The 23,944-nt window shown below is 36.6% G+C and overlaps 1 protein-coding gene across 2 annotated transcripts in view; it reads right to left on the bottom strand.

Annotated features, from left to right (window-relative positions):
- Nucleotides 1-2,413: 2,413 nt before the first annotated feature.
- Nucleotides 2,414-23,944, bottom strand: part of SOCS5 (suppressor of cytokine signaling 5) — a 71,738-nt gene continuing 50,207 nt past the window's right edge. The window contains exons 1-2 of one of the 2 annotated variants that reach the window (XM_052649243.1): nucleotides 13,447-13,488; nucleotides 2,414-4,323 (exon numbers count right to left, since the gene is read on the bottom strand). In XM_052649243.1, the coding sequence (XP_052505203.1) occupies nucleotides 2,701-4,311 (1,611 nt within the window). In that variant the 5' untranslated portion in view covers nucleotides 4,312-4,323; nucleotides 13,447-13,488 and the 3' untranslated portion in view covers nucleotides 2,414-2,700. Of the gene's footprint in view, nucleotides 4,324-13,446; nucleotides 13,489-23,944 lie in introns of those variants that run through there. The other variant, XM_052649242.1, reaches the window with a different exon arrangement.

Genomic DNA, 23,944 nt, shown 5'->3' with positions numbered 1-23,944 from the left:
TTAATTATAATTACTTCTATATGAAGTCTCTAAACTTCTAAAGAATTTCCCAGTTTATATTAAAATGCACTTGAAAAAAACCATGAAAACATAAATTTAGTTGACAGACTACAGTGGGATTCAGAGAAAGACACAGTGAATATAGACTTAGGTGCAGTTTCATGCTGGTGATTTTTCTTTTTTTAAAATGTAAGCCACTAATTTTTTTAAGAAAAAAATTTAAACCCAAAGTTGCATATGAATATTACACACAAACTGAAACATAAGTGACTTTTAGCACAGTGTATACATGCTTACATAAACTCAAATATTTACACATTTAAAACAATTTCCATTTAACATAAGACATTTCTGAAATACATAAAAGCATTAATACTTTCTATAAAACTACAATTAAAACATCAATTTCCTACCAGCATATAAAACATCAAGTGCTTTCTTGGAGTTTCAAGTTACCTCTTTAAAACAAGATCATGCTTGCATATATAGTCTTTCTCCAATTATCAGTCTGAACTCTTTATTTCCCCAAGAGGTTTATTTTTCAGGTACATTATAAGTTCAAGAAAACGGACCCAACAATTATGCAATGTAATTATGTCATAACAACTTAATTGCACATAATGCTTTAAAGTAGGTTTGGATGACGTTCTCAAACACTTTGGTATTTGTTCTTCAGGGACTTGTATTAGAAATGACAGGAATTGTAAGTCCCTTCAATCCCCATTTTGCTTTAAAATGGACAAGTCTTTGGTTAAAGTTTCTACATTTTGGGCATTTATCGTTAATTAAAATGGTCCCCAAACCAAGAAATGGTGCTACTGTTATTAATTCACAAGACTTCATTTAACTTGCTTCTGATGCAGGAGGCTACAGATATTCATTTACTATAACATGTCATTGATAGTTTCAATCTTTCACTTATAAGCAGAGAAATCAATAGGCTTAGTCAGTATTTCTCTGTTCATTTTGTTATAACCTAAACTATACAGTAATTTTCAGTAACTAGAGAGAGACTGTTCCACAGTATATGTGAGTATGATTGGAAAGATGTACAGAATTAAATTTAGAGTTAGCTTACTTGGAATAAGTCAATATTAGACTGTTCAGTAATTCTGCATTAACTATAGTAGGTTGCCAGGTAATGCTTATTTAAAAACCCCAAACCATTCCATTTACAAGAGAAATTGTTGCAAATGTATAAAACAGCAGATATACAAGGAGAACACCAAACATACTTTATTAGCACAAAAAAGCAGCCGTAACAAGGCACAGCAAGCAGAAACATACATTAGCAGTCAAAGGGTTAGTGTTGCATACAAATATAGCTTTTCTTTTTTGTGGCCTTGGCAACAGCCATTGGGATGTAAAATAACTTTCTGTAGCAGCAGGTAAGGAAACTAGGGAGCACTCACCAGTGGTACAGAGCACGTTAACAGAAAGACACAAGAACGGATTTGACTACTTTAGTGCAAAATGTCTAAGACGGACTGTAAATTCGGTTCAATACTAAGAAGCAAACACTAGAACTTGGTATTACGTCCAAAATAGCTCACTCAAGTAGTACTGCATACTATTCTAAGTGACAAAAAGGTGCTAAGTAAAGTTATTTACAGATACAATGGTTGTACAGTACCTTTTAAATCAGCAATTTAGTTTTCAGATTTTCCATTGAAAATTAAGTGCACTGAAATTCTATAACTTGTACTTAAGCAATTCAGCTATGAGAGTTTACAACAAAGAGATAAATACTGCCATCCAAATTATGAGTTACAGTTTAACAATAATTTCAACGACCAGCAACCACTGTAGTTAGTATCACCTGACTTGTCTAGGTATCTTCTCGTCTCACTTTCTTCATGGTTCACAAACTCATCATGGGCATAGAAAAAGATCCAACTTTAACGATCCAGCAAATCGACTGCGCATGTCAACTTAAAAAAATCACACGCAGGCCTACCTTGCAGCAGCTATTTCCAAGGCGTTTTAAGTTAAAGCACTCATTAAAAAATGAATACCTAAGACCTTAAATAAAATTCTACTACCAACTTTTTATAAGTCTGAAATTTTAAGAACTACTACTTAGAAAACCTGGTTTACTTAACAGTACCTTTTGCAGAAGAGAAAAGGAGACTGACTATAAACTATATCAACACTTACGTGAACTGCACTATGCCCTTGTGGCCAGAAAATTGCATTTTTTTTTTTTTTCCTAAAAGGAAGGCAGTCTTTGTTTTTTTGGACTTCCAAACTTGACTTACAGTAACTATAAACATCACTACTTTTGGAAGGTTATAGAAAAATTCTTAGAAAAAATAATAATTTCAAACATTAGTCATACTGTTCAAATACTCATTCAATATTAATAATTTGTTCTTCAGTAAGAAATAGAATTCTTCCTAGCAAATGCCCCAGAGTTGCTTCACTCAGTTATTACTACAGCCATTAAAAACCAAACTGTCAGCTAAATCGGCAGAGTGTTTTTGCAGCCTTACTGAATACCTGTAGCTCTATCCCCTATTGTCTCAATAGGCACCACATTTACTGAGTAAAAGTAACAGCAGATTGCGCCTGACAGATACTAACACTAAGCTTACATACTGTACTGGAAAAACCTAACACTGATATGTGTGCTTGCTATAGGTATACTGCCAGATGCACATAAAAGCAGATCTAGTTAATGCCCTTTGGGGACAGGAGGGTTTACTTTGCTTTGACTGGTTCTCGTTCTAGCCAGCGAACTCTAACTTTCTGTTTATAATGATACTCTTTTAAAAAATCCTGTAACATCGATGGTAAAGGGAGCCCATCAATTCCATCATACGTCGTGCATCTGCAGATGACTGCACGGCAGATGTACTGCAGGCTAAAAGGGAAAGTCCTGTTGAGTGATATTGTAAGCAATGGTTCAAAAAACATGCAAGAGCTGGGGTCTTTGTAATGTTCCAAAAGTCCTGTTACAGTGGAGGAGTGAAACACACATGGGTCATGGGCATCGAAACTAAAGTTGTGATTCCACTGTTCAATTCGGGCATGCAGGGACCTGTTGTAGCGACGGAAGCTCACAGAGAAGAGGTAGTCCTCTTGTGCAGAGTCCCTGAGCAAAAATGTCCCTTCAGGTTTCCCTTCCAGAAGGGCTTCTGCTTCGTAGCGGTCCATCACTCCCCAGTAACAGGGATTACCTGTGATCTGGAGCAAGTCTGGCACGAGGCAGTGTATGTAATCGATCTGCGTGTGGACTTTCCAGGCTCCCTGTCTGCTAACGTGGGCATGGCTGTCTCCAGATACCTGACGTTGCTTCTGCCTCCGTGACTGCAAACACAGCGTGGTTGTGTCCTCTTCTGAGTCACAATTAGCCTGTGGAATTGCAGAACTGTCCCCATTTACTTCAGTCATTCCAGGAGCTAACTTTGGTCCCAGTTTATATAACGGGTTAACCTGTGCAGTGGCTTCGAATGTATGTATTTGTGCGTTGGGAGGGGGGTCTACCCCTTCTTCAATACTAAGCCGCCTTCTCTCTCGAAGCCGATCTTCTTCATCTTCTGTAGAAACCAAGGATGGGTCAAATGTATCAAAAAATGTTGAATGTGGGCTCACAGGGGCCGTATGCTGCTTAATCAAATGCCATTTTTGGGCCAAATCTGAGCCAGCAGGAAAAGGGCATTTCTCAAGCATTAATTCAGAAAGATGTATTTTTCTTTTATTAGAAAATAGGGGCTTTGACTGCTTGCTGTAAGTTCTCACGGGAAAACATAAGCCCACAGTATCCTGCAACCTCTGTCTCAGAGAACGACTTCCTACAGTCCTGTTGGACACGCTGTCCATGTCGTGCACGGAGCTGACGCCGTACCGCCGCTCTCTCCTTTGAAGTCCATTGCGAGTTCTACCAAACTTTTTATCCGTATCCAGGGAACTCTGTGTCTTTGTAGAACAGGAATGTTTCTTCTTCCCACCCCAAGGAGCATGTCGAGAGTAGGAATCTCTTCTTGCAAGTCTTGTTCCTGGGGTGACACATGAGTCATTATCCTTTTCAATGCTTATTTCAACAATCTGAGGAATTTCAGCGGCACAGTTTTGGTTTCTCCTTGAAGAATTCTTTGAAGGGCTTAACCCTAGTTGTAAGGCAACGTTTTCTCTTAAGGGACTGCTTTGCTGCTGAGGAGCTGAGTCTCCTAAACTGATGGTTTTCTCTTTGACAGACAAACATCTGTTGGAGTTCATATCCACATTTTCACTACGGTTTCCGCCCTCGTGACTGAAGAGATTCTGACATCTGTACTTGAAGTTATTCCACATTTTCCCCACTTTATCCATTGATTATAAGACCTAAAGACAAAAAATAGAAGAAAATAAGTTAATCAAAGGAGTGTGTGAAAACAAAAAAGGCAGTGAGTACCCACCCCTCTTTTTCTCATGGGAAACATCAGTGGTTCTGGTCAGAAATTTACATCACATCACCCCATTACTGTGGTAAGGGCTATGAGATCCTACTGTGGCACTGTTATTCAAGCAAGTCCTCACCTTCTACTTCCCTTCAAATAGAATACAGAACTCAGAGGAAAGAAAACAAACCCTTTTCATTAAACTCTGGTGGCTTTTTCACATGTGTTGTTGGTAATCACTAAGTTGTGTCCGACACTTTGCAACCCTATGGACTGTAGGCCACCAGGCTCCTCTGTCCATGGGATTTCCCAGGAAAGAATACTGGAGTGGGTTGCCATTTCCTTTTCCAGGGGATCTTCCTGATCCGTGGGATCTCCAGGAATCAAACATATATCTCCTGCATTACAGGTGGATTCTTTGCCACTGAGTCATCAGGCCATTTTGACATTGGTTTCCGTCTCCTTACTTTGAATAATTTAGGTACTGCCTCAAGTATTATAAAGGGAAAATATGTTTTGCATTGTTGAAACACATCTTCATTCAACTTCTTAAAAGTGATCATCAGGACCACATTTGTGTAATACATCAAAATTAATTAAAAAACCTCTAAGCAGTAATCTAATTTCACTTACCAACTAACTCTACTCCACTCATTAACAATCTAAGCCTTACAGGTCAATCACTTGTAAAAATCCCGAATCTGCCCTCCTCACCCTATGACATAACTTTTTTCTGTGATTTTAAAGTAGTTTGACTGTAAGAGAAAACAGGAAAAAAAGAAAGATAATACAGTGTTTAAATAGAAGTTAAGTGTCTCGATTCTTAATCCTGGAAAAACTTGAAAATAACAGAGTAACAGAAAAAAAGTTATGATACTATAGTAATTTAAAAACAAAAACTATGCAGTTTGGGTTTTTTATTCTTGCTCCTTTAAAAAAAATCTAAAGCAGTTCATGGCGCTTTACAAGTAAATTATTGTAAGACTATGACATTTATAGGCACATTGTCTCATTTAGTAACCTAAAAATCAACATTAGATGAAGTAGAAAAGCCTAAACTTAAACTCCAACCAGTTTTATCACAATATGACAGCAGAATCTTTTTCTTCTTCTATTTTGACATTTAATATTTATGGTACTTTTTCCCCAGAATTTTTTGTTCATGTTTATTTACTATCTCATTGTGTACTATTCTGTACAGTTCAGAAGCAGTATTGGAAAACTGAGTTTTAACAGTGATAAGAGTCATTAGAGCTGATCTTTCCATAAATGACTAAATCTCTTTGTCAGAAATACTTCCATTTTCAAGAAGCTGACTAGGAGCAAGAGAAATAAACTTTCTTAAGAAGAATTATGTATCTTCCCTTTTGTTTCCTACAGAAAGGGTCTTGAACTAACAGTGCTCTTGGAATAATGACAATGCCAACATAGATAATTAATGTCTCTGAAATCGTAAAATGTATGGTAAGAGTCCTCTTTATTAAAAGCATACTGTTAAGTACATAGAAATTTGCATGATAGGTGGTATATGTTCTAATAAAATGTTAGATGGGACTGTTAAATCTACCAAACTCTGTCAGAACATTTTGCTTCCTCCTCCTTGCAAAGAAAATCTTTTGTAAGCATTTTTTGAGTCTTACACCATTTGAACATGTTTTGTTTTTATTATTTATTCTTTATATATTAAGATTTCACTTTTGACCCTATTATTTTTAGGACTAATTCCTGCTCCATTTTTGTTGACTCTAGAATTTGTAGATATACTCTTCCAAAATCCTAGCCCCTTTTAGCCTGGCTTCCGTCTCATTTCTTAAAGTTGCTTTTTATTTTTACCTAATTCATATATTTACAGTTTCAAAGGTCAAACACTACTACAAGGCTTGTATCAAAAAGGAGTACTGCCTGATACACTCTCTCCATTCTTGATTTCCACTCCCAGGGGTCAAGGAGAGTTACTCTGAATTTTGTTAAGCTGTTTCTGCTGCTATTTTCCTCACTGTTTCTAGATAATGTATTCATATCAGTTGATAACATTCTAGGATGGAAATAATTCACCCTCAGAATTTTGAGGGCCTTATTCTACTATTCTAATGGCTTCAATTTGGCTGTTGAAAAGTCTAATGTTATACCAGTTCCCAGTCTTCTGCATGTGACCTGTTTTTATTGTGTGAAACATTGCAGCTTCTTTATCCACACTTTATCCATAGTGTGGGACCTTTTTCACACTCATTGTGCCAGGCCCTTTCAATTTCTTTTTACTCCATCATCTTCCCTCCCTCCCTCCTTAAAGTTCATTAGACACTACACCACTTAGATTCCTCTTCTGATTATCATATATCTCCTTTTTAAGATTGTCTTTCTTTTCATTTTCTACTGGTAGATTTCTTTGACATCACTATCCAACAGTTCTAGTGCGGCTACAGTTCTTTGTATTACAGTTTTAATTTTCAAGACGAATTTTCTTGTTCTCTGAATGTTCTTTTTAATAGCATCCTGTTCCAGCTTCCTGGATAGAATACCTCATTTCTCTAAGGATACAAAGTTTTAAAACGTTGTTTTCCTTTTTTGTTCTTCTAACATTTTAAGTATTTGTATCTGTTTCTTCTAAGTATATTGTGTTTTCTCCTTAGATCTTTAGGCCTTTGTTTCTGCCTTCAGAGGCTTTCTGTAAGTGTCTGATGATGCATCAGCACTGACACCCGGGTCCGAAGCTCTGTTCGCTGGGCGGGTGGGGAGGAGGGGGCAGATAGGGGGCAGGGGGGTGGTGCTTGCTGACTGGTTGGCTTTATTACAAGGTGATGAGACAATGAGTTGGTTTTTTATTAGGGAATCCTCAAAAGTTACTATCTGTAAGCTTGGTCTCCTGGCTGCTCATCCCGGAAAGAAAGGCTCCAATCTCCTGTGTGGGGCATACACGCCTGACTGCCATGTTCTGAGTACAGGGAAGGCAAGTTGCAAGGTCTTAACTTCAATATTCTCACTTTCACTTAGTCTCTGTTTTTCAAAAGTGGCGCTTATTTCCAAAAGATATCCCAACTTCAGTTAGGACTAAATTTCCTAAACTCCTCCCAGCTCTGGCCTCTAGTTTTATCCAAGGTAAAAGAACAGTCACTTCCAGGCTGCTCAGGGTGAGAGGCATGGGAGGCTGACACACAGACTGCTCACTGTTCTGTTTTCAGCTCCATACTCTGCCCTTACCACTGCAGGTAACTGGTTCCTCAAGTTTTTGAGCCAGCAGCATTAACTGGGTGCAGAAGCACTGAAGGGGCCTCTTAAATTATCTCTAGTGAAAGCAGTTTCTTTTTAATTTCATAGACTGATTCTTTTGTAAAATATAATAGAATTGCTTTAAAAATGAAATGTAAAAAAGACATGAAATATAAGTGCCAAGTTTCTTACTAATTGAACAGATATAAAGTAACTGTTAAATTACTATAAACTATTTTAAATGCTTGTTTTTAATTTCTACACTTAACCTGTCAAACACTGGTAACAAACTGTAGGCTGACACGAGTGCATGGTCCATACTTTGCACAGCTCTAGTGTGGAACTGTGCTGTCTGGCACATGTGGTTACTGAGTCTCTGAAATGTGGTTAGTGCCACATATTGAAATAACAAGTTTGGATATAACTGGTAAAATATTGTAGTAGAATTCATTTCATCTGCTGCTTTTTATTTTTTAAATGTGGCCACCAGAAAATTTTTAATTACATATATGGTTCAAATTATATTTCTACTGGACAGCGCTGATCTAGAGCAGGGGTCAGCAGGCTACAGCCCAAGGAGGAAATCTGGCCTGTGGCCTGCTTCTGTATAGACTCAAGCTAAGAATGGTTTCTACATTTTTAAAGGGATTAAAAAAAACAAAAACAAAAAGCCCAGAAAGAACATTCAACAAGATCACATGTAGCCTACAAAGTCTAAAGTATTTTCTATCTGGCTTTTTACAGAAAAAGTTTTGTTGACCTTGGTCTAGTGTGTGTAAGATAATAAGCCATACCACCGCAGAAACTAGAACAGTAATATTCAAAAAGTACAGAAATCTCTCATCTCCATGTTTATAAGATACGTTTTGTAGCTATCTAAAGATACTTCTTTGACAAGCAAATTATACCTAAAAAAATAACCGTTCATTTTAGAAAGTGACCAACCTTAAAACCACTGATTCTAACATACAGCTCTTTGTAAGCTGTATGAACAAGCTGCATGACAGGCCAGGTGGCAGCAGGCAGTTTCTAACACTAAACCTCTGGTTCAGTTTCACAGACAGGGCATGAAATTTAGTGATCTCTCTATTCTAATGTGGAAGGCTGCTGCTAGATTCCACTGTGACAAAATATCCTAACTTAAAAGACTAGTATGCTTCCATACTCCTTGGGGACAGAAAATGGATTTTTTCTTGATGTGGGGAATGCTGTGTGGGTGGCTGTAACAGTGGGAAGAAAATCCCAATAGTGATTCACAGAACAGTCCATATAAGAATCAGGAAGACATATCAACTGTCTTAGTATTTACAATGTCAGTTTTGAGGCTCTTTCGTTTTTCTGGTTAAATTTTTGGAAATACAGCTGAAACCATTTAAGAACTAAATTACAACTCTATTACTTTATGGCTTCATATAAAGTTACACAGGGCTTTTTTATGAAAAAGTGTTAAATTTCGATTGTATTGATTCTAGATTGAAATCATCCATTAACAATCTTTCACATTTCTATACCTGCAGAGTTATCTTTAAACCTATCCAAAGCAAAATTCTAAAAAGTCATTCCTTCCCTGAAGGACAATCATAATTTAAATTCGTTTTATAATACTGTAGTAAGTTAAACAGCTTTCTTGAAAAGTGATAATTAACAGGATAAGCTATAAATCAGAATTATGAAAAATGAGAGGTCAAATTCCATTACTAAAAAATTTATATATATTAACAAAGTAAAGACTGTAGTCAATGGCTCTCTTAATGCCAAGTAGTATCTATTACAAAATTTCCACAAAACAAAGTCACTGAAATAGTTCCCAGGAGTTCATTCCAGTGGAACTGAATCCATACTTTATCAGAAATAAATTAAATTCAACAAATTTTAAGACTACATGGTGTGCCATAGTGGGCAGACAGGAAACATGTGACCCAACTAAACCGCTCCTGTACTGTTTAATCTATCTAGGCTACTAATCATAATACCTTGCCAACAGAAACCTCTTCAGTTACAGTACAAAAACTGGGACGCAAGGACTGACTGAAGCATTTCTGTGCCAAAGTCAAGTACAAGAAGCAGTTTAGGAGATTCCCTTTTTGATTGATATTTTGGTGACATTTCAATAACTTGAAAAAAAATACAGTGTTTAATATTAAAGGCTGATCCAGAAACCCAGGGATGCGTGGCTGTCACAGCTCTAGTCCCTTAAAAGAATCTGAGAACCACTGGGGTTTTTTAGAAAATTATTTTTAAGTATTTTTTAACATACTTTACATTAGTCTGTGACATGATCTACATTATCCAACTGTATGCCTACATATCTTTTACACTGTTATTTAATGTTATATTCAACCATATAAAACTGCTGTTTTGTGGGTAATAAATGGTCATATAATTCAGTTACAGTATTATACTATACATAGCATATTAATATAGTAGAGCATGTACATGTGGGATCCTCTGACCTAGTATACTCAAGACTTCTTCCCATCAGCTGAATTTTACTGAGTTCTAGATATGTTCATGTCATTTACACTTATTATTGTAATTAGGTGATTTAATTGTTAATTAACCTAACAAAATATGGGGGAATGTGAACACTGAGTTGAATAACTTTTGATATACTCAATAAAAGTGAGATACTTCTGTTGCTGAATTAGGTACAGGCAAGAAAATAGTCTCAAAAATTAGAAAAAATGCTACAAATGCATCAGAAAAGTCTAAACTCTTATGCTACTTAAAAAACCCAAACTATAAATCTTAAATGATATATTAATATTATGAGTATAGTTTCTAAAAGATAAAGAATATGGAACTGGCAACTAATGGACCTAGTCTCAAAGAAAAGCCCTTTGTCCCCTAATAAAAAGCCTGACAAATGAACACAGAGTCATGTTCTGAGAGTAAAATACTTAAGGCATGCACCCCTTTTAATGATTTCTTGCTTTAATAGACTTTGTAGACTACTGGTCCCTGACTGAATCAAAGGAAAGGTCTTCCTTAATAACCAGTTAATCAATTTTATAGTCATGCCAGGTGGGAGTGGTACAAAGTCCTAATGATAACAGGGAGTCATGAGCTAGATTCAGGGATGGTAAGGAAGACTTCTCTCTGAGGAGGTGGTATTTCAAAATCCTGTCAGGAAGGATGAGTGAGAATGAACAGTGCTCCACGCTGTTGTAGACTACTAGGACAGTGTTCCACAGGCAGAGGAGCAGCATTTGCAAAGGTCGTGAAGCAGGAAGGAGCATGGCATGAACAACGGCTGAAGCTAACAGAGACTAGCAAGTGAAGGGAATGAGGGCCAAGAAGCAGCAGAAGAGGCAGGGCGGTAATCCACAGAAAGAGAACAGGAAAGGCTGCTGATGCTGCGCGAAGACCACCTCTAAGGTGCAGGCAGGGACTCTGCTAGGCTGGCAACAGTGGAGACACAGGTTTGCAATGATCAGGAGGCAAATCTACAGGGTTAATGACTGCCTTCACGTGGTGAAAGTGGAAGAGAAAGGTGTCAAAAACGCGCTTCCGGCTTGGGTAAATGGGTGGAAAGAAATGCGATGTCAGAAATAGAAAACACAGTCGATACAGCAGTTTTGGCACGTGGGAGGTTGAAGAGAGTTAATAAACTCAGTTTAGGAAACACTGCAGTTGAGGCTGTCACTGAGACATCCTAGTGAAACCTCATCAGTCCACGAGTGTATATCCATATGATGGATTACTAGACAAGCAGGAGTGATAACCCACTTGCATCTATACTATGAAACTCAAAGACAATGCTTAGAGAAAGATATCATACATAAGATATATACATTATGAATCAATTTATCTGTTAAAGTCCAAAATATGTTGTTGAGATAGGCATACATATCTAGTAAGAATATAAAAAGCAGGTAAATGGTTACGTTTGTGGCGAGGGATACAGAGTTAGTGAGAAGCACTTAGGGCGTTTCTAAAGCACTATTAATTTTCTATTTCTTTGGTTGGGTAATGGCTACAATGGTTTTTATTTATTAAATAGTTTTTAGACTTCACTTACAATTTTACAGTCTTTCCTGTACACAATACACTGCATAATAAAAGTTTTAAAATTATACAGCCACAGTTTGACCACAATGGGAATTAATAAACACTATTTTAAAAGCCACTAGGAAAATGAAAGGCTCTCATAACTCTTTGGCAGATGAATTCAAAACTGAAAATTACAGATGATTTAGACAATAGCATATTAACATCTGGGAGATTTTTTTCTATATGCAATTTGGTGATTTATCAAAATGTTCCATTAAAGGATGGAACTGATATTAAAATGTGACAAAGCCAGCACTCAGAAGAAAACCACTAGCTTGTTCCATTTTAAGTGCAACGTGTGAAACAACACTGACCAAAGGAACCCAGAGCAAAAGGTGTATCCACAGGCCTACTGTGAGTGTTTGGTGTCTCTATTCTATGCCTACCTACTATGAAAGTCATGACTCTATCTGTAGGCTTGTATACCACTCAGAAATGTTCTGATATTATTATAACTAATGGATCTATCAATATATGACTAAATTTCACTTCTTTTCTAGAATACTATTTTCAAATATAAGATCAATTAAGAATATGTTTGGATATACATTACCATATGTAAAATAGATGACCAGTGCAAGTTCAATGCATGAAGCAGGGCACCCAAAGCTGGTGCTCTGGGACAACCTAGAGGGATGGGGAGGTGGTAGGGGGGATGGGGATGGGGTGGGGGGACGGACACATGTATATCTATGGCCAATTCATGCTGATGTATGGCAAAAACCAGTAACTGTCCTCCAATTAAGTAAATTTAAAAAATATACATTTGGAACCACATGCTTAATTTCAAGAGATGAAGCTTAGTAATTTCTTGTATTTCTTTCTCCATATTAAGGTAAATACAATAGCACATCTTAAAAAAGAAGGAAAAATGGACATTAAATCAAATTAAGAGTCACAGTGTTATATAGACTGCCTTAATAAATCCCCCAAAAGACAATTTAAGAGCTATTTCTTTTTCTGATTTAAAAAAAAATATCTAAAATTTGCATGTTTCTTAAATTTTACTCACACAATTCTAATTTCCAGTGTCAATACAGGAGGGTGCTCCAAACCATCAAAACCCCAGATTCTTAAACACAGAGTACTTGTAGTGATTCTGCCTGCACTTTGCTTAGGACAACATAGTGAAAAGGGCATAGGCATGAGATAGTCAACTGAGGGGGTGAGTGGGGGAGGAGGTTGAGTAAGAATAGCCCTTCACATTTCTGAACCTAAATGTCCCTCTTGGTAAAATGAGGATAACAATATCTACCTCATGGGTTGGATGTGAGGATTAGAAACCGTACCTGTAAAGCCTCTGGTTCACGGGAGACACTCAAAAGACAGTGGCTGTTACCAGTACTATCTAACGTGAACCTTTGGCTTTCCTTTCTTCTTAAAAATAATCCTCCCTTTCAGTTCTTCTAGGTCATGCCACAAATGGCAGTATTTTCCTATGTACAAAATCTACCAGACTGAAAGTTTTATCATTAATCATTTAAGATTCTATATTATTTCCTAAGAAATATTACAGGGATTTCAGTATTCCTTAGCAGTTGAAGCCATAGCTCATCTACAACCTAAACTAAGCATAGCTAATCTGTACAGTACTAGGCAAGGCCCAGGAACATAGTCCTCATTCATTTTTTTTTGGCGACTCAAAATTTCTTTTTAGTTTATAACACTGCCATCATTTAAATTCTACCATACATATACTGCATGTTAGGGAGGCATAAAATCCTAGTAAGTTATGCTACATTTTCTATGGAGAAAGTATCTTATGTAATATACTAACAAACATACTATTCATTGAAATGTTTCTTACCTGGCCAGCATTATTGGCAGACTGTGGTAGAACACAAAGAACATGTGCTTTCACTTCAGAAAGCCTGAAAAGCAAATTCAAGCACTCACCAGCTGTGAAATCTGTCTCAGCCTTTCCATCTAAAAATAGAAAGAACTACCCCTCTCTTACAAGGGTTTTTAAGAGGATAACATGACATAAAGGTAAGTAGAGCTGAGTATATATAACAAGGGCCCAGAAAAGGTAGCTTCTGTTATACAAACTACAGGGCAGCAGAAAGTACGTGCTGGTGAGAGCAGCAAAAAGCAAAACTGTTTACTAAGCATCAAAGCAGGATGCGACTAGTTGCCGTTTAGTTGCTAAGTCATGTCCAACTCTTTTGCGACCTCATGGACTGTAACCCGCTAGGCTCATTCTGTCCATGAGATTTCCCAGGCAAGGATACTGGAGTGGGTTGTCATTTCCTTCTCCAGGGCATCTTCCCAACCCAGGGATTGAACCCGAGTCTCCTGCATTGGCAGGCAGGTATTTACCACTAAGCCACCACGGAAGTCCAATTTAGTACCTTCTCAGAAATGCCTGTAACATTTCCTAGAGCACAGGGCCAACCCCCTACCCCCAACACACATACACAAGTCTCCCTTCATACCAAAAAGTAAACTAGAAACAAATATCTGCAAAGGAAAATAGCTCTCGGTTGAGGAACTTAGTGGATCAAGCTACTACACTGGTTAGCCTTCATTGCTGACTGGGGCCTGTTTAACAATGAGCTCACTGCGGTCCTGCTAATAATTTGCAAAGAATATTTAGTTACCAATGGTAAGTGAGCAATTGTAATCTGGAGCATTCCTTCTCTAGGAAGGATATCCATTTTGTAACTCCAGTAGTTCAGTGTCACAAGAAATACAAAGATTCCAAGGACTAAAATAAAATGATTTTTTAAATAACACTTTCCTTCTATTATCACTATTACATAAACTAAAGGATACTACTTCCTTCTATGCCAAATTATAGGCCTGAAGATAATCCATGGTCTTCATATAATTTGACAGCTTGTAATGAATGAGTAAAAGAGAGGAACAAGCCCCATAATCAGGACAACTTCTCTGGTTTTTTTATCTAGATCCTTAAATTGGCCTAAGTAAAAGAAATTTTAAACATCTTGAAATGAGTTTATTCTTCAGAAAGATATTTGGGAGCAATACTGGGAGAAGTAAAGACAAATAGGATACCTTTTAACCATTTACAAAAACTAATTTCAAGAGAAGCACTCTGACTAAAATTATAGACTAGAAACTCCAAGTAATATACCTCACTTTTATATATTACCACGTTACATACAATTTTATTTTTTTTAAATAGGACAATCGAAAAACCTTTAGTTTGCTAACAATTGAAATAAAACCTCACCTATCAAAAGATTAAAAACAAGTAATCTGAAAAGACAATAAAAATATATATTCATTTTAATGTTTACTGATACTACATGCAGAAGTGCACAGCAGTTTGGAAACTGCAAATGAAAAAAGGGTGGCAGGGGCGGAGAGGTTTAAAGGGAAGTGCTGTGAGGAAGTAAGCTGGCCAGAGCAAGAGACTAAAGAACCTGAGAAAGCGTAACAGCCTGGGGCCAGAAACTACAGGCACACACACTGTAAGACAGTTAAAAGGAGCAAACAGATGTAAACCATGAGGAATTTTAAGCCAACAAATTAAAAAGGGTTTTAGAAAGGCTAGATTTTTAGAAAAACATACAATTTCAAAACTGACTCAAGAAAAAATAAAAAAAACACCAAGCCCATAACTCTAAAAGATTTTGAATCTGTAATGAAAAATCTCTGCATAAGGAAAGCACCAACCCAGGCAAGTGTTCCAGGCAGAAGTCAATCTAACAACTATGATTTCTAAATCACTGGTGGCCCGAGCAAGAGATTAGGGTTAAAAGAGAAGTGAAAGCCACCACAATAAAGCAAGAAAAAGAAATGTTAATTGATTGGGCAGGAAGAAATAAAACTGCCCATTTTCAGATGACATGATTCTCCACATAGAAAAACCTAACGAATCCTACAGCCATGAAATTAAAAAACTCTTACTCCTTGGAAGGAAAGTTATGACCGACCTAGATAGCATATTCAAAAGCAGAGACATTACTTTGCCAGCAAAGGTCCGTCTAGTCAAGGCTATGGTTTTTCCTGTGGTCGTGTAGGGATGTAAGAGTTGGACTGTGAAGAAAGCTGAGCGCCGAAGAATTGATGCTTTTGTACTGTGGTGTTGGAGAAGACTCTTAAGAGTCCCTTGGACTGCAAGGAGATCCAACCAGTCCATTCTAAAGGAGATCAGCCCTGGGTGTTCACTGGAAGGACTGATGCTGAGGCTGAAACTCCAATACTTTGGCCACCTCATGGGAAGAGCTGACTCATTGGAAAAGACTCTGATGCTGGGAGGGATTGGGGAGGAAAAGGACGACAGAGGATGAGATGGCTGGATGGCATCACCGACTTGATGGACATGAGTTTGAGTGAACTCCGGGAGTTGGTGATGGACAGGGAGGCCTGGCGTGCTGCGATTCATGGGGTCGCTAAGAGTTGGACACGACTGAACTGAACTGAACTGGATGAATCCTAAAAAAAAGGAAAAGAAAACCCAGCAGGGTTGCAGGATACAAGATCTACATGTTAAAACAAACACGTGGAAACTGAAGAGATGCAACAATGAACATGACCTTAAAGGGTTGGTAGGTCATTTCTTCACTCTTTAGGCAAAGCTCTAACTTTTGTATGCTTTGGAAGTATGAGATTCAAACTGCAAGGGAAGAAATATAGACATCCTACTTACCACTGCCTTTATACTTCTGCTAGGGAAGGGTGAGCTGGAAAATGCGTCTGCAGTCCACCCGAGAGCCCCATAGGTCATGCCTCCCTGCTGTTTTCCACTGCCCTCTCCCAGGTTCAATCTTCATCATCATTTGCATACACTACTTGAAACAGCTACAAAAGTAAGGCATCTTCCTTCACTCTCACTCCCCTCTAGAACACCTGCCTTAAGACTGATCCCAGGATTTAAAGCAGCGAAGAAAAGTCAAGGGACTCTATGTCTGGCTCTTCCTCTACATTTTAAGATCTCAGCACAAAAGGAGCAACAAATCAACAGTTATCAGTATTATAACTTAGGAACAGAAAGATACAGCTGAAACCATATCACATGGAGAAATAAGGTAACCAGATGGTTGTTGTAGGGATATAAAGAGTCTTTCTCCAGGAAGAATTCTGAGTGGTCACTTTTTAATCCTTAGGAAGACAAAAACAAAGAAACTCTTAGAAAAAAATTAGTATTTCAAATAGTTTAAAATGTAAATAAACAACCAGAAGAAGGTTGTAAGGAGTCTTTCATGGGAGATGTTAAAGACGATAAGCAACCCTCTGTCTCCAGCCAGCCCAGGGACTCCTCTCTCTACAAGCAACTACATTAACTAACCTCAACGATCTGTGATTTTTTAAAATATCAGAACTTAAAATATAAGTATGGCATTCCACAAATGGAGTCACGTTATTTAAGATCTACCGGTAGCAAGCACATCAGATACAATTCTGAGTCCTAATCATACTACTGTGTGATTAAGGTATAATCTCCCAATGTCCAACATACTGAACTATTCTAACAGTCTTGTACTCTATGTAACTAGTCAGGTTTCAGTCAGGTGCTGATTTAATGTTCAGTTTAGACTCTAAAGGTTCAGGGTCACCTGAAAAGAAACAACAAAAATCCTCATAATAGCAATACTATTCTGTCACAAACTTTCTCCTTCCTGTCTTCCCTTACAAAAACCTTCCCAGCACAGTTTAAGAGATATTTACTTGCCCTACATACAGCTGAAATATGAGGGTTATTTTTACAGATAAAGTAAGTTTAAATTGTGTCAAAGATAAACTAAGCAATTTGAAGTACAGTTAATTCTCAATATTCTTTGATAATAAAGAAAGCAGTACTTTATTAAAAATATTAGATATTCTGTCAGATCTGAAATGAATTAAGATTTACTATTTACTTAAACTGTTCACATTTTAACTGTCTGAAGTAAAAATAGCAAGTAAAAATAGTTTGTTATTGCTTGCAGGTAATTTTGGAAACCTACTTATATGAGATAATTCTTGACCCTGTCAAATAATTAACTGGCTAATTTTCACAATGAAATGTCACGCTTTCCAGTTAAACACTTGCATCTAATGTGTATGAACCATTCTACAATTGCTATTTCTAACTGGAATCACAAATACACACAAATCAAAATCTAATTTTTAAAAATCTCAATTATTATGCTGAAAGAGTTAGAGAAATATCTAACCAACCACAGACATTTTCTAAACTCTCCCCCTTATCAAATAACTTAACCAGAAACACACCTATGTGGTTTGTGTTATTGATTCCTGCAGATATAGTACTTTACCAGAATTAAAACTTAATATTATGCCCTTAACTTTTACTAAGAGTTTATAAAATAAATGGCCTTCTATTATTCCATGTCCTATAAAAATGGCATCAAAGACATCATTCCTCATGTAAAGATCCACACAAAAAATTCCTCTGACTTTACTGCCAAGATTTCTCTCTTAGGAACATTGCTCTGCTTCCTTTGGTCAGACAATGAGAACATGTAACTCATGTTCCTCCTCTTTTCGCTGTTACCAACAGGAAACCTGAATGGAAGGCCCACTCCCTTGCCTAAGTATAAGTCAATCATCACCATACTAAATGTCCAAGTGTAGATTGATTGTTAAATCATTTTTTTCCCTTAAGGAGATGGGAGTAAAAATAAAGCTAACAGATTTTCTTAAACTAGAAAACTCTATAATTCTGAATCTAAAATTTTGTTATCTTTCCAACGTAAAAGGAATGTGGATGAGCATTTCAATGGACTGTAAAAACAGACTCACCATAAATAAAAAAATAAACATAAGAGACTGTCTAACCTATCAAAGAAGAGATGGGGAAGTCTATTTAAACAAAATGCTGAAGAAAGAAACCAAAAGGAAATTATCAAAATACTTAATGGCTGAATATTTTAAACTTTTACATGTCAAAAAATGCCATAAACAAAGGACAAATGGTATGTTACATAAGAAACTTTCAACATATGACAAAGTATTAATACATTTATAAGAAAAAGATAAAGCACAACACCACAAATAGAAAACAGCAAAGGATATGTCCAGAAAAAAAAAAGAAAAATCACCAAATCAGATAAAACACTTGACCAATGAATGTATGAAAAAGGTCATTCTTAGAATTCACTAGACATCCAAAGCAAAGTGAAATATAAGATTTTTTACTTATCAACTCAGCAAAGTTTGTTTTCTTTATTTTACATTTTAATGGTAATATCTAAACATGGTATTGAGAAGCTTGTATTCTTACAAACCTGAGGACATAAACCCACATGGCATTTCAAGAAGGAAATTTTATGTTATCAAAACTTTAAAATAGACGTGTATACTTTTTGACAAGACTTCACAATTAGAAATATATTCCAAGAAAATAATCAGATAAAGACACAAAGGTTTATATACAAAGAGATATTCATCATAGCCTAAGTAATATTAGCAAAAATTGGGGGAAAACTGTATTGTTTGAGCCACCAGGGAAGTCCAAGTAATATTAGCAAAAATTGGGGGAAAACTGTATTGTTAAGTTAACAGAGGACTAGTTAAATAAATTGTGGTGCTTTCATTGACTGGAATAATAGACATTAAAACCATGTTTCTGGAGCATTTAGTGTTTTGGAAATGTTCATGATATAAAATAAATATGGTAATAAAATATCGTTAGTATGTAAACTAACCTCAACACATAAATACAAACATTTTAATAAAAAGATTATGGATAGGAAATACCACTGTAGTTATTTTGGGTGGTTTTCAATTATTATAATTTCATTTTTTTCTTTCTTTTCTGTATTCCTGTTTTCTTTTCTCTTTTCCAAGATATTACTTTCAAATGTAATGTATTAATTACCTAGTTGGAAAAGTGCTATTTCAAAAGTCAGTAGATCTTGAAAAACACCAATCTGATTTCATATTATAAAACCCAAATTATGTGTAAAGTGCAGAAGAAATAAAGTATTTTTAAAAGCTTCTTAAAGAAAAGGTGGGGGAACAGTGAGTTAGAAAAGATACGAAGAAATGGGGGTTGAAGGGGCTGATAAACACAATCAGTAGAGAAAGGAATAACAAATACAGAGCTCTCCATTAAAGCCAACCTGATTATCAGACAGTATTTGGGATCAGCAGTAAATAACACCTGACTGGGAAGCAGGAAATACCCTTTGCCAAAGAGTACCGATAATAATAGGCATGGTTTTGTGTACGGTAATACTATTTATAGGATAACCAACAGAAATAGATTATGTGATGCAATACAACTTTAACACTTCTAGTACAGCTGAGCTTAGAAGATGAGTTTCCAACATGTAATAAAAAGAAGACAAAAAGCAGTGGTAGGAATTGTGGGAATTCTATTGCTATAAAAATATTAATCAAAAAAGTAGCACTCTGATGTGAATTCAACCCTATCACCTTAGTATCTTCAGTGAAACTCCAGTCATCTCTATACTAGTAGACTATTTCTCCAACTATATTACCTTTATCATTACTGTAACATATTGTATCTTAAGGCAATTTCTAATTATAAGAGAAACACTTTATTGCCAAGGTTTTTTTCTACTTAACTCCATATGGTTATAAATGTTTTGCTATATACACAAAGCGCCATTCTGAGACAGAAAGCCTGCAAACATTTGGCATAGCAGCTTCAACTAAATGTTCCACTAAAGGAAAACATGAAACATTCAATTATACACTAGTAGATTACTTCAATGTTATAAATCAAACAAATTAAATAGTTAATTCAGTAGCTTATAAAATTTAAGAATATAATGCTCCTTGGCAAGACATTATTGTGCCACAATATTTATTCTAAGATGTTTTCCTTTGTGAAAGAATCTATGTTTTTGTCCCTGTTCTTCATCCTTCTATGTAAGGCATAGATTCTGCTTTCTTATTTAATAGTATGGGAGAAGAAATCCAGTGTCCTGGATGTGATTTATGAATTACATCTATTTAACTAGTCTCATCAGTTGAAATGAAGCTAATTGGGGGCAAAAAAAACCTTATTTAAGGGGTGGGAGGTGGGAGGGAGGTTCAAGAGGGAGAGGACATATGTATACCTATGGCTGGTTCATGTTGATGTAAGGCAGAAACCACCACAATATTGTAAAGCAATTATCCTCCAATTAAAAATAAATAAATTTAAAACACTTATTTAAGAGTTTCTCAGGTATGTAGAAATTAGGAGAAAATGTGCTCTCACTGTTACTGTTATAATCAGTGATCCTATTTTCCAGGACCAGTTCTCACCTCCTTGAGTACAGCTGGATTTGTACCACACATTCCACCCACTTTTCAGTCCACTACGAGCCTAAAAAAAAAATCTGTCTCACTTGGCTATTCTCCTTCGCGACTCAAATTCACCATATCTAAAGTTAATTCAAGAACTTTCCCCAAAATGGGATATCAGTCACATTTCTATGGAATTTCTCAGAAAAATTTTTATTTTTGCTCTTCCACATGACACAATTATACTTATTGTTATTCAGTTCAATAGATTCCCACCCCCCCCCCCAGAATGGCTCTCAAATTTACCTTTTTTCCTGCACTTTCACTGCCAGTAACCCTGTCCAAATTTCGATTGCCACTTTCCTAGATTTCTGCAACACCTTAGTCTCTCTTCTTTTCTTGCCAGACTCATTTCCTTTCAGGAACATTCAATAGTCACACACACCTCGTACTTCACTTTCACTCACTGCCATCCATAATCAGGCCCCATTTTATTCGAACTTATTTCTTACTCTAAAACACCTCCACTATTTTGACCTTTACTGTTCACTTCGATTTTTAATGTCTATATCAATTTCTGATTTCCCTAAAAGAATTCAGAGCTAACACCCCAATGTGTTCTTTTCTCCTCAGATCCTTTCGGGCGTGTCAATTTTATCTCTGTAACTGTACTAAAAGATTTAAATGACAAGGAAGTCTGAGACTGCCTCTTCTAACTCAAAACACCCTAGGGGCAGGATGGAAACTTACATTCAGACTTTCAGGAAAAAGACAAAATGTTAAAACAGAGCCAAGGTTCTCTATTCTATTCTGGTGCTTTGGTCTTGGTTCATATAACCGAATAAATCAACAGCTGGTCGTTGGCTGGAGAAGTATGACTCACCAGCTTGCCAAACTGACCAAACAATCAGCTGCAATGGGAAGGTATCTGTGAGATTCGGTTTAAACCACTGGACATGTACTTTGATATTTATGTAACTTTGAAAGTTTAATCAGAATTTTAGTAAAATAATTTAATTGCTAATTTGGACATTGTATCTCGTGGGATAGAGGTCGATATCCAGAATTTTCTAGGCATCAGACATGCTGTAGTTCCTGTGAGGGATGGTGGTGATGACTCCATAACGTGCATGTACTTACTGCCACAGAACAATAGTCTTAAAAATGGTTACAACGGGAACTCTTAGGTAAATTTTACCACAATTTTTAGAAATGGCATAATACAGAGAATACACAACCTTTTATTTTTCATTGTGCCTGACACTAGTCATTTTTATTTATTTTCTTTGTCAGAAACATAGGAATTCTATTACTCATGGCACATCAAGAAGCATATTCTATATGGAATGGACAAAGTTCTACTGTATAGCAGAGAAATACATTCAGTATGCTGATAAGCCATAACAGAAAAGAATATATATAAAAATGTATATATATCTATGTATAACTGAGTCATTTTGCTGTTCAGCAGAAATTAACACAACATTGTAAATCAACTACACTTCAGTAAAAATTTTTTAAACAAAGCATGATTCCTGTTTATATACAACATTTTAAATAACTCTGTGTTCTAATTTTGAGGCATTCCTGAAAAGAAGCCATGCCCTCTACTATTGGCAGTGTCCACTTCCTTCTACAAAATGGCGAAAAAAGAAAAAAAAACAACTTAGGTCTAAGAAATCAGTGTCTATATAAGCAGTTTCCCTTGTTGACATGGATATTTAAGTATCATTGCCTGCTGTTGTCTCTGATAATTTTGCTATAATTTTCCTGAATGCCTTTAGAAGTCCACAATCTGGTGGAGAAGATACATGAATTCTAATACAACCTAAATGCTAATTTGAGTGCTGCTCAGAACACAAAGCACAATGCAACCAGCTCTAGCTGGGCAACTGTGGCACCCTGCGGGCTGTATTCCATACATGTTCTCCCTTTCTTCCATAATAATACGATTAGCTGATACAGAGCCACGAAGAATACAGACTGTACTTCCAGATCTTCCCTGGGGCCAGTGAGATGCAAGCAGATACGTCATTTGGCAGCTTTAGGGAAATTTTATGAGACGGCTCATGAATATCCTTAGTCCCTTTTTGTGTTCCTTTCCTCTGTACATGACAGTACATAAAATAGACTACCTCCATTTTGGATGGTGAGCACAAGGGTTAAATCTGAGAGATTCTGCCACCCTGAGGGAGACATCACCTCTCGAATGACATCCTGAAGCAGAGCTGTCATTTCAGCCCTGTGCTGCATAGTCCACTGTTAGAGAAGAGAAATAAATCTTTTCTTTAGACCGTTGTTATTTGTAGGTTCTGTTGCTTGCCACTGTACCTAATCCTAACCAACACAGGGGGTCAAGGAAGACTTCACAGAAAAGGCGATATGGAGCTAGGTTTTGAAAAATGAACAGCTGCCTGCTGACTGAGTGGAGAAAGGTATTTAAGGCAGAGACAGAGGACAGGATCTGGCCTCCCAAAGGAGAGGTGTGTTCAGGTGGCTGAAGGACAGGGTAGGTGGCATGAAATAAAAAGAAAACGCAACCTGAAAAGCTGGAAATAAAGACTCTAAACATGATATGCTTAAAAAGGGCGCTTCTCTTCCTGTACTTGGTTGTCCTGAATGACTATGACTTCACTGAAGATTCTCTGCATATTCTAGAAGAGCCAAATGGCTCAGTGAGAAAACAAAGCATTATTTCTATTAGAAAAAGGACACATTGTTATTTCAGTAAATCCTGAGGACTAGAAGAAGTAATATTTGGCACCAAGATTACGAGTTCTGAGAGTGTGAAGGGAAAACATGGACAGTACAAAAAAAGTGTACATACAACATGGCAACGTCTGGGTGAGGCAGAGATTAGAATCTACCTTTTAAAGCAGACGGAGGCCCGTGAACTACAGCATAAATATGGCCATCTGATTGTAACACACTTTATTTTTATTGTACACCTATACCCATGGGTTCTTTTCAAAGTGGCTCTCAGAGACTACATATAAATAATAACTGAACAGCATCTAGTCCACAGTGAGAACTTGGTATTTGATGGTCAAACTCCTTTCACCATCAAAGAAGAGTTATAAAAATGAGACGGGAGCAAAAACAAACAAACAAAATAGCATTAAGGTTATTATGAG

The sequence above is a fragment of the Budorcas taxicolor genome, chromosome 11 (assembly GCF_023091745.1).
Source record: "Budorcas taxicolor isolate Tak-1 chromosome 11, Takin1.1, whole genome shotgun sequence".
Taxonomy (NCBI): domain Eukaryota; kingdom Metazoa; phylum Chordata; class Mammalia; order Artiodactyla; family Bovidae; genus Budorcas; species Budorcas taxicolor.
Note: the sequence above shows the minus strand (reverse complement) of the source record. Positions and strands in the feature narration are given on the sequence as shown.